The 12,422-nt window shown below is 33.0% G+C and overlaps 1 protein-coding gene across 1 annotated transcript; it reads left to right on the forward strand.

Annotated features, from left to right (window-relative positions):
- The first annotated feature begins 6,762 nt into the window (after window positions 1–6,762).
- LOC120161188 (histone chaperone ASF1B-like) lies at window positions 6,763–7,407 on the forward strand. The gene has a single exon (XM_039171451.1). It carries the CDS (start codon window positions 6,787–6,789, stop codon window positions 7,117–7,119), a length of 333 nt encoding a protein of 110 aa, XP_039027382.1. The 5' UTR covers window positions 6,763–6,786; the 3' UTR covers window positions 7,120–7,407.
- The last annotated feature ends 5,015 nt before the right edge of the window (window positions 7,408–12,422 follow it).

Raw genomic sequence — 12,422 nt, forward strand, 5'->3', positions numbered from 1 at the left:
GTCTTTTGTTATCACCCTATACATTGATAAATTTGTTTCTTCATCTTCTACCATTTTGTAAGTTTAAAAATTTCCAAAGTCTATTTAAAACTCTCAAGAAGATGAATAATTTAACTCACAACTAGTCTTATTAGATGATCATCGAGAGGGATCAAAATATTAGCATGTTAAACTTTTAGATGAATTTGTGTCGATTTTGATCGAGTTTCATGAAAATCCAATATGCGAAGAAAAAAGAGGAGTGAAATGCAAACATTTTGATACCGTTCTCAGTTCGAATGACGATCGGCGACGGAGAACGATTGACTGCCTTTGTGAACCAAAAAATTCAATATCTAAAATTGAAGTGTTTTAAAGTGTTTTGTCAAAATTAATACATAATCTAAAATATTTATATAATCTTCCAAAACCATGTCGTTTTGAACATCAATATATTTACACCAAAATGATGTTGTTTTGATCGTATCATCGCATTAACGGAAACTGTCCTTCATGTCAAACGCTATTTACTACTTAATAACCTAATAATATAATTAAACTTAAAACTAAAATTTAATAATAATGTACCATTCAATGCCATTTTTGACAAAAAAAATAAATGCTTTGTGATATTTAGTATAATTTAGTCTTATTTGACAAGGATCATTGAGTTTGAGATCACATTTTATATTGATTCCGACAGCTTAGAGATTGTAGCTTCCAAATTACATCACTGGAACTTTACTCTCCTCCTTGACGCGGGGCTTGGAGTTGGCTTGGCCAATCAATGTCAACCATTTCCGTCTCACGGCGGCACAAACCTCATCCACCCTCGAAGAATCTTCCAACACATTTTTCGGCATCCATTTGGTCTATTATCCCTCCACTCCACGTATTTTTTGAAGTTTTATAATTTAATCCCTTATAATTTAGTAATTCAGTATCCTCACATATTTGATTTGAAAGTTAAAGTTCAATTATTAACATTTTTAATTATACTATACTAAATTTGAATGTCTTATCAAAACAACCAAAGTGATTCTCCCGATCGGCGAAACCAGTGAATTCCATGAACCCATCAAAGCAGTCGAGCTAATGCTTGAAACCCAAACTTCTTTGTCGTAAACTGTAGGTCCCTCAAGCTCGGCCACAGGTTCTCTCCTCTCAATGCAGACGAAGATTTAGAATTGGCCAACGTACACGTCATGCTTCCGATGAAGAAAGTGAAGTCTACGGTCACCGCAGCTGACATGGGAGCTTTGCTTATTGCTGCGATTTCGGGATCCAAAAAGGGTTTTAGTTTTACCGGAAAGGTAAGGATCTTGCCGGAAACCGGTGAAGAGGAGAAAAGTACAATGCAGGCGAAGCTTAACTTGGATGATGCGGAAGAGTTTTCAACTCTAGAATTTATGCATAGGTTATCAATGTCAAGGTCCAAGAAAGCATTGCTAGAAACCATAGCCGAGGAGCCAATTCGTGGCAGATGAGGTGCTGGCAATTGTAAAACCAAGATAATTAATCATATCAAGGATTTCTGTGGAATGCTACCTATGAAGTTTCAATTTCTGCTATATTATTTGCAAGTAGCCGGCTTTGTGGGCGAATTGACACAAAAATCTTATATTTCATGTATTCGTAATGATATATATATATATATATATATATATATAGTACTTATTTAAAATAGTTTTATTATTGTTTTGTTATTTATCCCTGAGTAGTTTTTACATTAATAATAGGCATTTTGGCCAGTTTTTTAGGCAGTGATAAATAATCTTTGTTTTTTAATAAATTATAGTGTTCAAATTATCCATATCATTCCAATTAATATTGAATTTAAGGAATAAATCTTAAAATTATATATAAATTTTGGTAAAAGAAGATAAAATACATAATTGTTGATTATTATTTGATTACAATAGTTCTAATGCTTAAACATTCGTACCTATTTCATCGGTCATAATTTTTCGGTAAAAGTATGAGGTTAAAAATTTATTAAATGGTCTTAATGGTAAAAGAAAATAATTTTTTTTTTAAAAAAATTGAATTCGAGCAGTTATATCTACAAAGCGTGTGCGTTATCAATTGATTAAATTTTTTTAAACAAATATTATCTTATAATCATCTTAGACTATTAAAAAGAATTTGGACGTACGTTACATTCGACAATAACATTTTCTTTGCCGAAATAGTATTTTGGTCGTTCATAAAGGGTTTTTGTAGATCTATCAACGAATATTTTGATTTTAGGGCTATTTTCCACTATCACTAATGACAATGATATATTAAAATCATAATTAAATTTATTTTATATGTAAAAACATATAAATAAATCTTATATTGTCAATACTCTATAGAGCAATTGATTAAAATTTTTCAATTAACACATCTCATTTTTTTTAGATAAGGAGAAAAATTTGTCCTCCCCTTCTAGTTAAAAATTGTTTAAGAAAAATATAAACATACTATATTTTAATGTCGATATTCAAAATATTTTTTATTTTAAATTTAATAAAAAGGATTAATGTTTTTATTTTTTTAACTCATTTTTATTATTCTTTTAGTTTTTATAATATAAATTATAAATATTTTTTATAGAATTAATATATTTTAATAAATAATATAAATAAATTTTTATAATAGTTTATAATAGTTTATAATTAATATATTTTCATAAGTAAATATAATTAATTTTAATGCTTGTTTAGCCTAAAAATATTTTTTTTATTTTATATCATATTTTTTTTAGTTTGATGTAGTAATTAAGGGCTAGGAGCCTTCAGTCAAAGTTCTTGATTTTTATGATATGTATTATCACATCATTTATTTATTAAAAATATGACACGTAAAAAAAATGACATGTTGACTAAAACATGGTTAAGAACTGAACGGTTGACTGAAATAATTGTTTTACAAAAAAGATAATGTTTAAATATTTTAAATAATAATAATTGTAATTTTTTTTATAATATATGATTAAAGATTTTCAGTTAAAAATAAAATTTTTCATTAGAAGTAAAATTCTCAGTATCCTCCCCTAGGTAGACATTGTTAAAAAAAATGAAAATATAGCCATAATGCAAGATAAGTAAAAATGAGATGGCCACTAATGTAGTTTATCCAAGTAGTTTCCCCCCCAAAATTAGTTATTTGTTTCCCTCCTATGTTCTTTAGCTTCTCCTTCCAAATACTGAAATTTAATTTTCCACCAAAATGAAAAATAGTTCCGCGAAAATTTACTTTTCCATAAATTAAATATCTTTGTTGTTGAATTTTTTAATTATCAATTTCTTCTGGCCAGGTCTTTATCATTCTATGGTTTTTTTATTTAGAGTTCAATGAAGGTGCGAGAAGTTAGGGTTTGGATTAGTTGGCTAGAAAATATTGTGATTTCTTCTGATTCCTGACAATGATTGCCGCCAACATTACAAATGTCTCCGTTTTGAATAATCCAGCTTCATTCTTGACTCCATTTCAGTTCGAAATTTCGTATGAGTGTTTGACTCCTCTTAAAGACGGTACCCGTTTTTTTTACCTAATGCCTTTATTAGTTCGATGCATGATTATTCTGAGTTTATTTTATTATTATTATTATTGGTTTCGATTTGTCTTGTGGTCAAGGCTATTGGGTTTGTCCATTTTTTTTAACTTTCTTCTATTTGTTTTATGAGTAAATGGTGGGAAACAAAGGATTTAGCATGGTCTAAATGAGACTATTTAGGTAATTGGTGGTATAATGTTGGGCTACGATTGCAATGTCATTGAATTGAGATTTTGGTTAGGCTTAAGTGGAACTTTACTTTCAAGTTTTGTTTGCATGTTTCGATTTTTTATGAGCTTAAATAAAAGGCTTTTTTTCATGATTGAAACTTGGAAGTTGGAATTTTCTGGAAGTTCTGTTCTTGAGAAAGATTAAGCTTTGTGGGAGTTGGCAAATGTAATTATATTTCCTTGTGTTTGAAGAAGAAACTTTTTTGAGCTGTAAAGCAATTTCAGATACAGTTAACTTTCCTTAGTGTGATCTCCAAGTTAATGGGATATGCAGTCTGATTCCCAATTGAATGCTGTTAGGATACATGAGCCTAGCTGACACATGTACACGATTTTCAAATTTTAAGGATGCATAATCTGGATATTTCAGACGACCTTGGGAATTGACTTAAAAGTTAATTGGTTGCTCATAGTTATCATATGCGTAAGCATTTTCAAGTTCTTATAAAAGAGAAATGTAGGAATGCCAATTGTAATTTTAGAAAAGTAGCATTTCAGCTCATGGGCCTGCTTTTGTGTCTTAGCTGGGAAGACACCATTGAATGTTACTTGGACTTAAGTTTCAGGCTTGGATACGTGTAACATGGATGCTTTCTATTTTTCTGAAGTCTCTTGTTACATTTGGAAGGTTTGAATTCCATATAAATCCACTTTCTGAGTTCGAATGCATCCAAATGGGTGCTTGTGGAAGGTGAAGATTCACAAAAGAGAAAATAACCTCAGTGACAAAAAATCTCAGATAATATACGATTTTGACCAACTTTTTTTGGATTTGCGAAAATGACCAACAAAATCGCAATGCGATCTTTAATTCGCATTGCGATCTCCACTATCACAAATTCGCGTTGCATTTCGCGTTGCGATAGTTGAAAATCGCGTTGCGGTTTTTCATTGCGATAGTCTACAATGTCGTTGCGATTTTCCAAATTCGTTGTGATAGTCTACAATTGTCGTTGCGAAAGTCTACAGTTGTCGTTGCGATTTTCCATTTCGCGTTGCGATAGTCTACAATGTCGTTGCGATTTTCCAAATTCGTTGCGATAGTCTACAGTTGTTGTTACGATTTTCCAAATTCGTTGCGATAGTTAAAAAAAAAGATTTTGTTTCTTAAGAATTTTCTCTAAAAATATAATATCCGCGCGGACGTGTCGAAGACACGTATTACCACGACCACGACCACGAGACGAGACAGACGGCGGCGGCGGCGGCGCTCGAGAGTCCCCCTTGTTCTCTATCACTCAATAAGGAAGTGGGAAAGCCAAGCCTTAAATATAATTCCCAATAGTGTTTCTAATACTATGTGGGATTTGAGCATTACCAACACGTGTTCTCAATACTATGTGGGATTGAGCCTTAAATAGTGATATTATTTTTGAATGTTTTGCTTAAAATTGCAATAATCGCGATTGATTGTAGATTGACTTTTAATTATGACATATTTAATCGTATAATACTAATGCAATTGGTTGCTGATTCAATTGTTTTAAGGTGTATGATTGTTAATTATTTCCTGAATAATCACATTATATTGGAAACAAGTGTTGGTAATGCTCAATCCCACATAGTATTGGAAACACAATTGAGAATGGTATTTAAGGCATGGCTTTCCCACTTCCTTGTTGAGTGATAGAGAACAAGGGGGACTCTCGCGCGTTGCCGCCACCGTCCGTCGGGGTCGGGGTCGGGGTCGGGGTCGGGGTCGTGGTAATACGTGTCTTCGACACGTCCGCGCGGATACTATCTTTTTAAGAGAAAATTCTTAAGAAACAAAATCTTTTTTTTAACTATCGCAACGAATTTGGAAAATCGCAACGCGATTTCCAACTATCGCAACGCGATTTTCAATTATCGCAACGCAAAATGCAACGCGAATTTGCGATAGTGGAGATCGCAATGCGAATTAGAGATCGTATTGCGATTTTGTTGGTCATTTTCGCAAATCCAAAAAAAGTTGGTCAAAATCGTATATTATCTGGGATTTTTGGTCACTGAGATTATTTTCTCTTCACAAAAATAACCTTAAGGTGAATCCTTTACTTTTGAGTCTTCTACAATTTATTTCTAGTTTGTGGGAACTATTTATTAACTTCTCCTTCTACAATTCACAATATGTCAGTACCGCAATATAGTTGGCCATATTGCTGGTAAGAGCAGCATGAATGCATATGTAATTGGTGCCCTGAGCCCCTGACCGTGAAAGGCATAGAGGATCCATTATTTGGAAATCAAGTCAATCTAAAATTTACAGCATGTGTCATGGCATAAAATCATGTGGTGCAGTAATACTTAACCATGTTAGGTTGTCTTTCTTTTGAGATATATATTTTTTTCTATTAAAAAATAAATAAATTGTGGTAGTTTGACTTTACGTCTGTGGATGACCTACTAACATGCAGAGTCTTAGGTATGCTTTGACGCATGTTATGTTATTACAATATTGTGTGTCGGATTAATGATTCAGCTCGTTGGAAGGGGACTGAAACCCCCCAGCTCATCAAAGGGAAACTGAAACATCCCATTAAATGTTGAAACAGTGATGCAAGTTAATCTGCACTAGAGCATTCAGTTTGTTTCTCATGTCAATAGCTTGTCCCAAAACTCTGGCTAGAGTAACACTGTTTGTTTTCTTTCTTTTCCAGTCTGGGGAGGAGTCCTGAGCATAAAATTTAAATTAAAATCTTTTTAGAATAGTAACTTCTTACTATTGACAGTTTTTTATCTGTCATATATAACGACAACAGGTTTTTATTTTGTTCACATAACATATATATATATATATATATATATATATATATATAAATGAGGTTAAATTGTTCTCATGTTGTATTGGCTTGCCAGATTTAGAATGGAAACTTATCTACGTGGGATCTGCAGAAGATGAAACTTATGATCAACTATTGGAAAGTGTACTTGTTGGACCTGTTAATGTTGGAAATTACCGCTTTGTATTTCAGGCAATCTCTACTGACTCGGCTTTTATTTCTTTACAGTTTATGAATTTGATGTATCTGTTTCAACATTCTATCTGTCCTTGAAATGTTGCAGGCTGACCCACCAGATCCATCAAGGATTCGAGAAGAAGATGTTACAGGTGTGACAGTGCTTCTCTTGACTTGTTCATATCTTGGCCAAGAATTTGTGCGAGTGGGCTACTATTTTAACAATGATTATGATGACGAACAGCTTAGAGTGGAACCTCCCCCGAAGGTGTTGATTGAGAAAATCCAAAGAAATATTCCATCTGATAAACCCAGGGTGACAAAGTTCCCCATAAATTTCCACCCTGAGAATGGGGGAAATGAAGAACCCTCGTCAGCCGATCACCCTGTTGAAACCAAGGAAGTTCTTGCTTCACCAAATCAAATATAGGAGCATTTCATCCTGCAGCCATTGTCGGTATCCAAGATAGATAACCAGGTAACTTTTCTGGGGATTGCACTCACAATTTGAACCACAGAATGAAGATGCTTAATGAAGTAAAGGTCCAAAAATGTCGTGTTTGGTTCACACATTTGTTCATTAGATTCATTTGATAGGATAACTGTTTCGGTTAGATGATTTGCCTTGGGGACTTAAAGTTGTTCCAAGTTTGGAATATACTTCCCAAGGAAAAGTTTCATTTGGTTTAGCTTTTACTATCATGAACAGTGCCATCCTTTACAGGCATTTTGATTATGTTGACAGACTGTTGCCAGCAGTGTCATTCTTAATTTGGCATTAAAAATGGTTTTCATTGTGGTTCTGTTTGGCTATTTATTTTGCTGTATCTTCTATATTTATTTCATCTTTGACTAAAAGAAGTGGACATTCAACTTTATGAATTGAATTTGAGAAGCCCAAATAAGGTCAAAGTGACAGATTTAATTAGAACATTTTCAAGTTTAAGGAGTAAATTAAAATTTGAATCATAGTTGAGGAGCTTGTTTTGAAATTAACTTATTCCTTTAAACATTCAAACATACAGGGTGTGGTTGGAAAATGGATTTGTGTGTAATTGTTGACTCTAATTGGGAATCGAGGAATTACGTGGCTAATTAATTTTTTTAACAGAAGTCGCGGGTTTTATTAAAAGAAAGATACTTAGAATTATAATGAATCTTCATAATTGTAAATTAAAAACATAATTAAGATTTTTTTATATAACTATTAAGATAATCATAAATTAAATATATAATTAAGATTTTTTATATAATTATTAAGATAATAAACTAGTTATTTAAGATCACAATGAGATGAAAATTATAAAAAGGGTGAAAATTATTGAAAGATCACTGATAAATCATATATTAGAGTCGAACGACGTGAAAAAATTATCTATGAACATAATCCCGTATTCAATCCATTATGAGGGTCTAAAGTAGAAAAGATCACCAGGATAATAAATAAACGTCTTGATCAGTCGAGACGTTGTTAAATCTAACACTGAGAAAAAGATAAAAAAACAAAAAGAACGATTGAAAATGTGTCATAAATATAGAAAAAACGTATCATAAAGATAATATTATTAAAATTAAAAATCAAAAGGGAAACAAATGTATAATATAATAAAATAAATAAAAATAAAAAGTACCGACGGTCTATAATTATTACTAAAATTAATGTTGTCGTCGACCAATTAAAAATAAAAGAGTAAGCGACCCAAATGAAAAAAAAAAACCTAGGGAAAAAGTGTGAGCGGCCTTGAGTTTATTTATTTGCAATACTCTTTGATTAACCTTTTGTGGGTAACTATTCTCTAATTAACCAATCTTATTGTATTGTGAATAATTGTACTTTATCAATAAATATCTATAACTTTTAGAGTTTTACGTGATAATATAATTATTATACTAATTGTTCAGTAGTTGTACTTTCTTACTATTATTCTTTGATGTAATTAAAAATAATAACTACAACATAAAGTAAACACTAATATACAATAGGAAAAACATGATGTTCAATATAAAAAAATTAAAAATAATAATTACGATGTAAAGTAAACATCAATAAAAAAATGGAAAAATATTATTCATGATTAATTAAGTTTAATTTAATTGATATTATTAATAATATAATATACAAAACGATGTAAAATAAAAAATATTCAATATGTTTATGGTTGTTGTTGTCGGTATTTTTTTAATGTTTTTTCATTATTTCTTTTATTTTTTTAATAATTTTGTTTTTATGACATATTTTTCATTATTTTATGCTACATTTTCTATGCTTTCATGACACGTTTTTTTGTTTAGTATGTTTTTAGTCGTTTGGCTGTTGTTTTCGTTTTTTTCCTCAATGTTGGATTTGATATATTTACGATTGATGAAAATAGTGTGCATATTTGTTAGCATGTTGATCTTCCATGCTTTGAATTCTCGAATTGAATTTGGATACACGATTTGCGTTCATGGATAATTTTCTTATGTCGTTTGGCTCTGATTTGTGATTTGTCAACGATATTTCAGTAGCTTGATCTTATTTTCTAATTCTTTGTAACAACCTGGAAATTTCAAAATAATATTTAATTGGAATTTGAAGATTTAATTGTGTTATTGGTGAAAATTTAGGGACTAAATTAAAAGATTTTAAAATTTGTAACTTGTTTTAGAGTTAAAACAAATTCAGGGACCAAACCCTAAATTTGCCCAAGAAAAGTTGGTAATGTTGGGCATTATATACGGCAATTGCTCATATATTCTCCCAAATTTCCCTCTTCCAACCTCAACTTCCGACAATGATCCCGACGCCGTCCGAATTCCGATCGTCATTTTGAAACTACCATCGTGTTCGTTATCGAGTCAGGAACAAATCCCTTAAGTTAATTGAAGTGAAACGCTGCCAAACGTCGTGAATTTTAAGTCAAAGCATCGACGTTTTTTTAGCACAACCGCCTAGAAAATCCTAAATTCATCGCCGATCGTCGCTCCGTTTTTGACACCTCCCGTACCATCGTGTTCATTGTGTCGTTCCGAGTCCACCGGTGTCCTCCTTTTCTCCGACGGCGGCGACGCGTGTGGAGGTGAAGCGGTCAAAGTTTCCGATTTGTTGGAATCGAACTCTCCGCCGTTCAAAAATTTGAACCGAGCTTTGTAAGTATCTCGAAATCGCTCAAAATAATTTTTAGGAATTTTTACATGATTTTTAAGACGCCGGAAGACGTCTCATGCGCCCCCACGTGCCGTCACTGCGCGTGGGGAAGGCAGAAATGACCGGTTCAACCGGTTTTTCAAAGGGTTTGACCGTTTTGACCTGACCCGACCGTTGACCGGGTGATATTTTGGGAATTAATTCGAAATGGGTGTTATTTTGAGAATTAATTCGAAAAGGGTGCTATTTTAGGAATTTATTCAGAAAAAAGTGCTATTTTGGGAATTTAATTCGAAAAAGTGTTATTTTGGGAATTTAATTCGAAAAGGTGCAAGTTTGATAATTATTTTAAAAAGGGTGCTATTTCTGTAAAATGATTGACAATTTGTTGACCACTTTTGACCAGAACTTTGACCAGCTTTGACCGGCTATTAAATAGCCGTTAATCTTTTCCGAGAATACCTATCCTGACAGTTTTCGACGTTTCGAATCCGTTTTCGGGGTTGGTTTCACAAAATTCAAAATCGAAAGTCTCCGAATCGTCAGTCAAACCCGTTGACTTTGATTTTGACCAAGAATTCAAATTTTCGGAAAGTCATACTTTATGTTTTTTGACGTCTTGAATCTGATTCCGAAGTCCGTTTTGCCAAATTCTGACCCGAAATTCTCGAATCGAGCTTGTAAACCCAAAAGGCTTAATATTTTAATATTTTGATTATTTAATTGAGATTTGTTCAAGGATTGATTCAATAAAAATATTTTATGAAGGTACTCGTGTTTCACCTGAGCAATGATCAATTAGGTCTGAAGTTATCCGTTCGTTAGATCAGCCTGAACCGCGTACTACGAGAATTACCCGTAGATTTCCGTATATTATTTAAATAATATTTAGATTATTTATATTAGGATTCCAATATGGATTTTTCCAATTCGTAGGATCTAGCGCTGCAGCAGAACGTGATCGACAAACCCAGTAATAAGCTTCCCTATCTGATTTCTCAGACTGTTACAAGTGTGTTTCCCGACAGTGTTAATTATTTATGTTTTAAAATATACATATGAACATTATGTATATGATATCTGATTTACCGCATATTTATGATATGATCTCTGGTTACGGTATTTTATACCGATTTTCTGAATATTGATTATCCGATATCTGAAATTTTGTATACTACTAATTTGTCTTCCGATTTCCGTATTTCTGTATATGATTTTTAAGAATGAACACTTTTATGTTTTAAAGAATTAATCATTGTTTTCATTCAAATACATTCATGAATAATCATTGGAGGGGTATTGTTGAAGGAAGTATATCTGCAGGTTCCTCGGCTTTGTGCTCAGGGTCTTATTTGATGTGTGGGCTGGGTGTATGGTTCTGGGAAACCTACACATTCTGATGTGATGGGTTGGGGGTAGTGTTCATATTTTTTTTAAAACGACATGCTTGCATAAACCGACATTACGGGAATATTTTTATGAGTATGTTTTTATATACACTGTATGGAACACACTGGGCTTTTCGCTCATTCTATAGTTTTTACCCCTTTTCAGATAACAGCAAACCGTAAGCTAGCAGATTTGGCATAAGGGAGATCAACTACTTATTTTGTACGAACATATATCTCTATATGTTTTCCGTTGTATCTGGTGACATGTATTTGCTATCGTTTTTGGATATATCTGTATTATTATTATAATGTATTATAAGATAAAAAAACTCTGAATGAGACATGTGACCACTTAGGTTTGGGTTTAACTTACAGACCGGGTCTGGGGGGTTACATTTGGTGGTATCAGAGCTTTCGGTTTTAAACACTCGGACTGTATATGGGTCTTAAACTTTGGATTTTTAAGAAATTTTGAAGAAAAAAAATGTGTCACCTTATGTTATGATTTAAAAGTTTTCTCGAGATCCTTGATGCTAATCTGACATATGTTTTAAATTCTTTCTGTAGAGCCTTATAGATCCAACGATGAATACTGCTAGAGGTCGTAGGACAGGACGTGGACGTGGTCGAGGGCGAGTCACTCGACCTTCTGTTACGATAGACGATCCGATATCATCACGTGATCCTCCTGTTACGCAAGTAGATCTGACTCTTTCTCATGATGATCAGTTTACTCCTGTGAGAGACCCTCTCGTCATTGAAGATGAGGATACTAAGATGAATGAAGACGCCATTAACAGAGCTATTTTCCGCATGTTTCAGAGAGCTGCTAGAGCCCCTAGTAACATGACTGCAGTGGAGATTTCAAATTCTCTGGTTGCTGCTGGTGTAGTTCCATTCGAGGGTATTACTGGTGGACCTCCGACAGATGCTGAGTATTGGCCGGAGGATTATGGATGAGATGGACCTCAGACCTGAGCAAAAGTTAAAGGGAGCACTAAATATGTTGAAGAAAGAAAGCTTTAGATGGTGGCAATCCATTTCTGGTAGTATTCCAAGGAACCAATTAACATGAGATCTTTTCAAGACGTGCTTCCGGAGTCGCTACATAGGAGAGAGATATCTGCAGGAGCGATGCCAGGAGTTTCAGAATCTGGAGCAGGGTAATATGTCTGTTAGGGATTACGAGGTGGAGTTCATCCAATTGAGCCGTTA

The sequence above is a fragment of the Hibiscus syriacus genome, unplaced genomic scaffold (genome assembly GCF_006381635.1).
Source record: "Hibiscus syriacus cultivar Baekdansim isolate YM2019G1 unplaced genomic scaffold, ASM638163v2 tig00111398_pilon, whole genome shotgun sequence".
NCBI classification, from domain to species: domain Eukaryota; kingdom Viridiplantae; phylum Streptophyta; class Magnoliopsida; order Malvales; family Malvaceae; genus Hibiscus; species Hibiscus syriacus.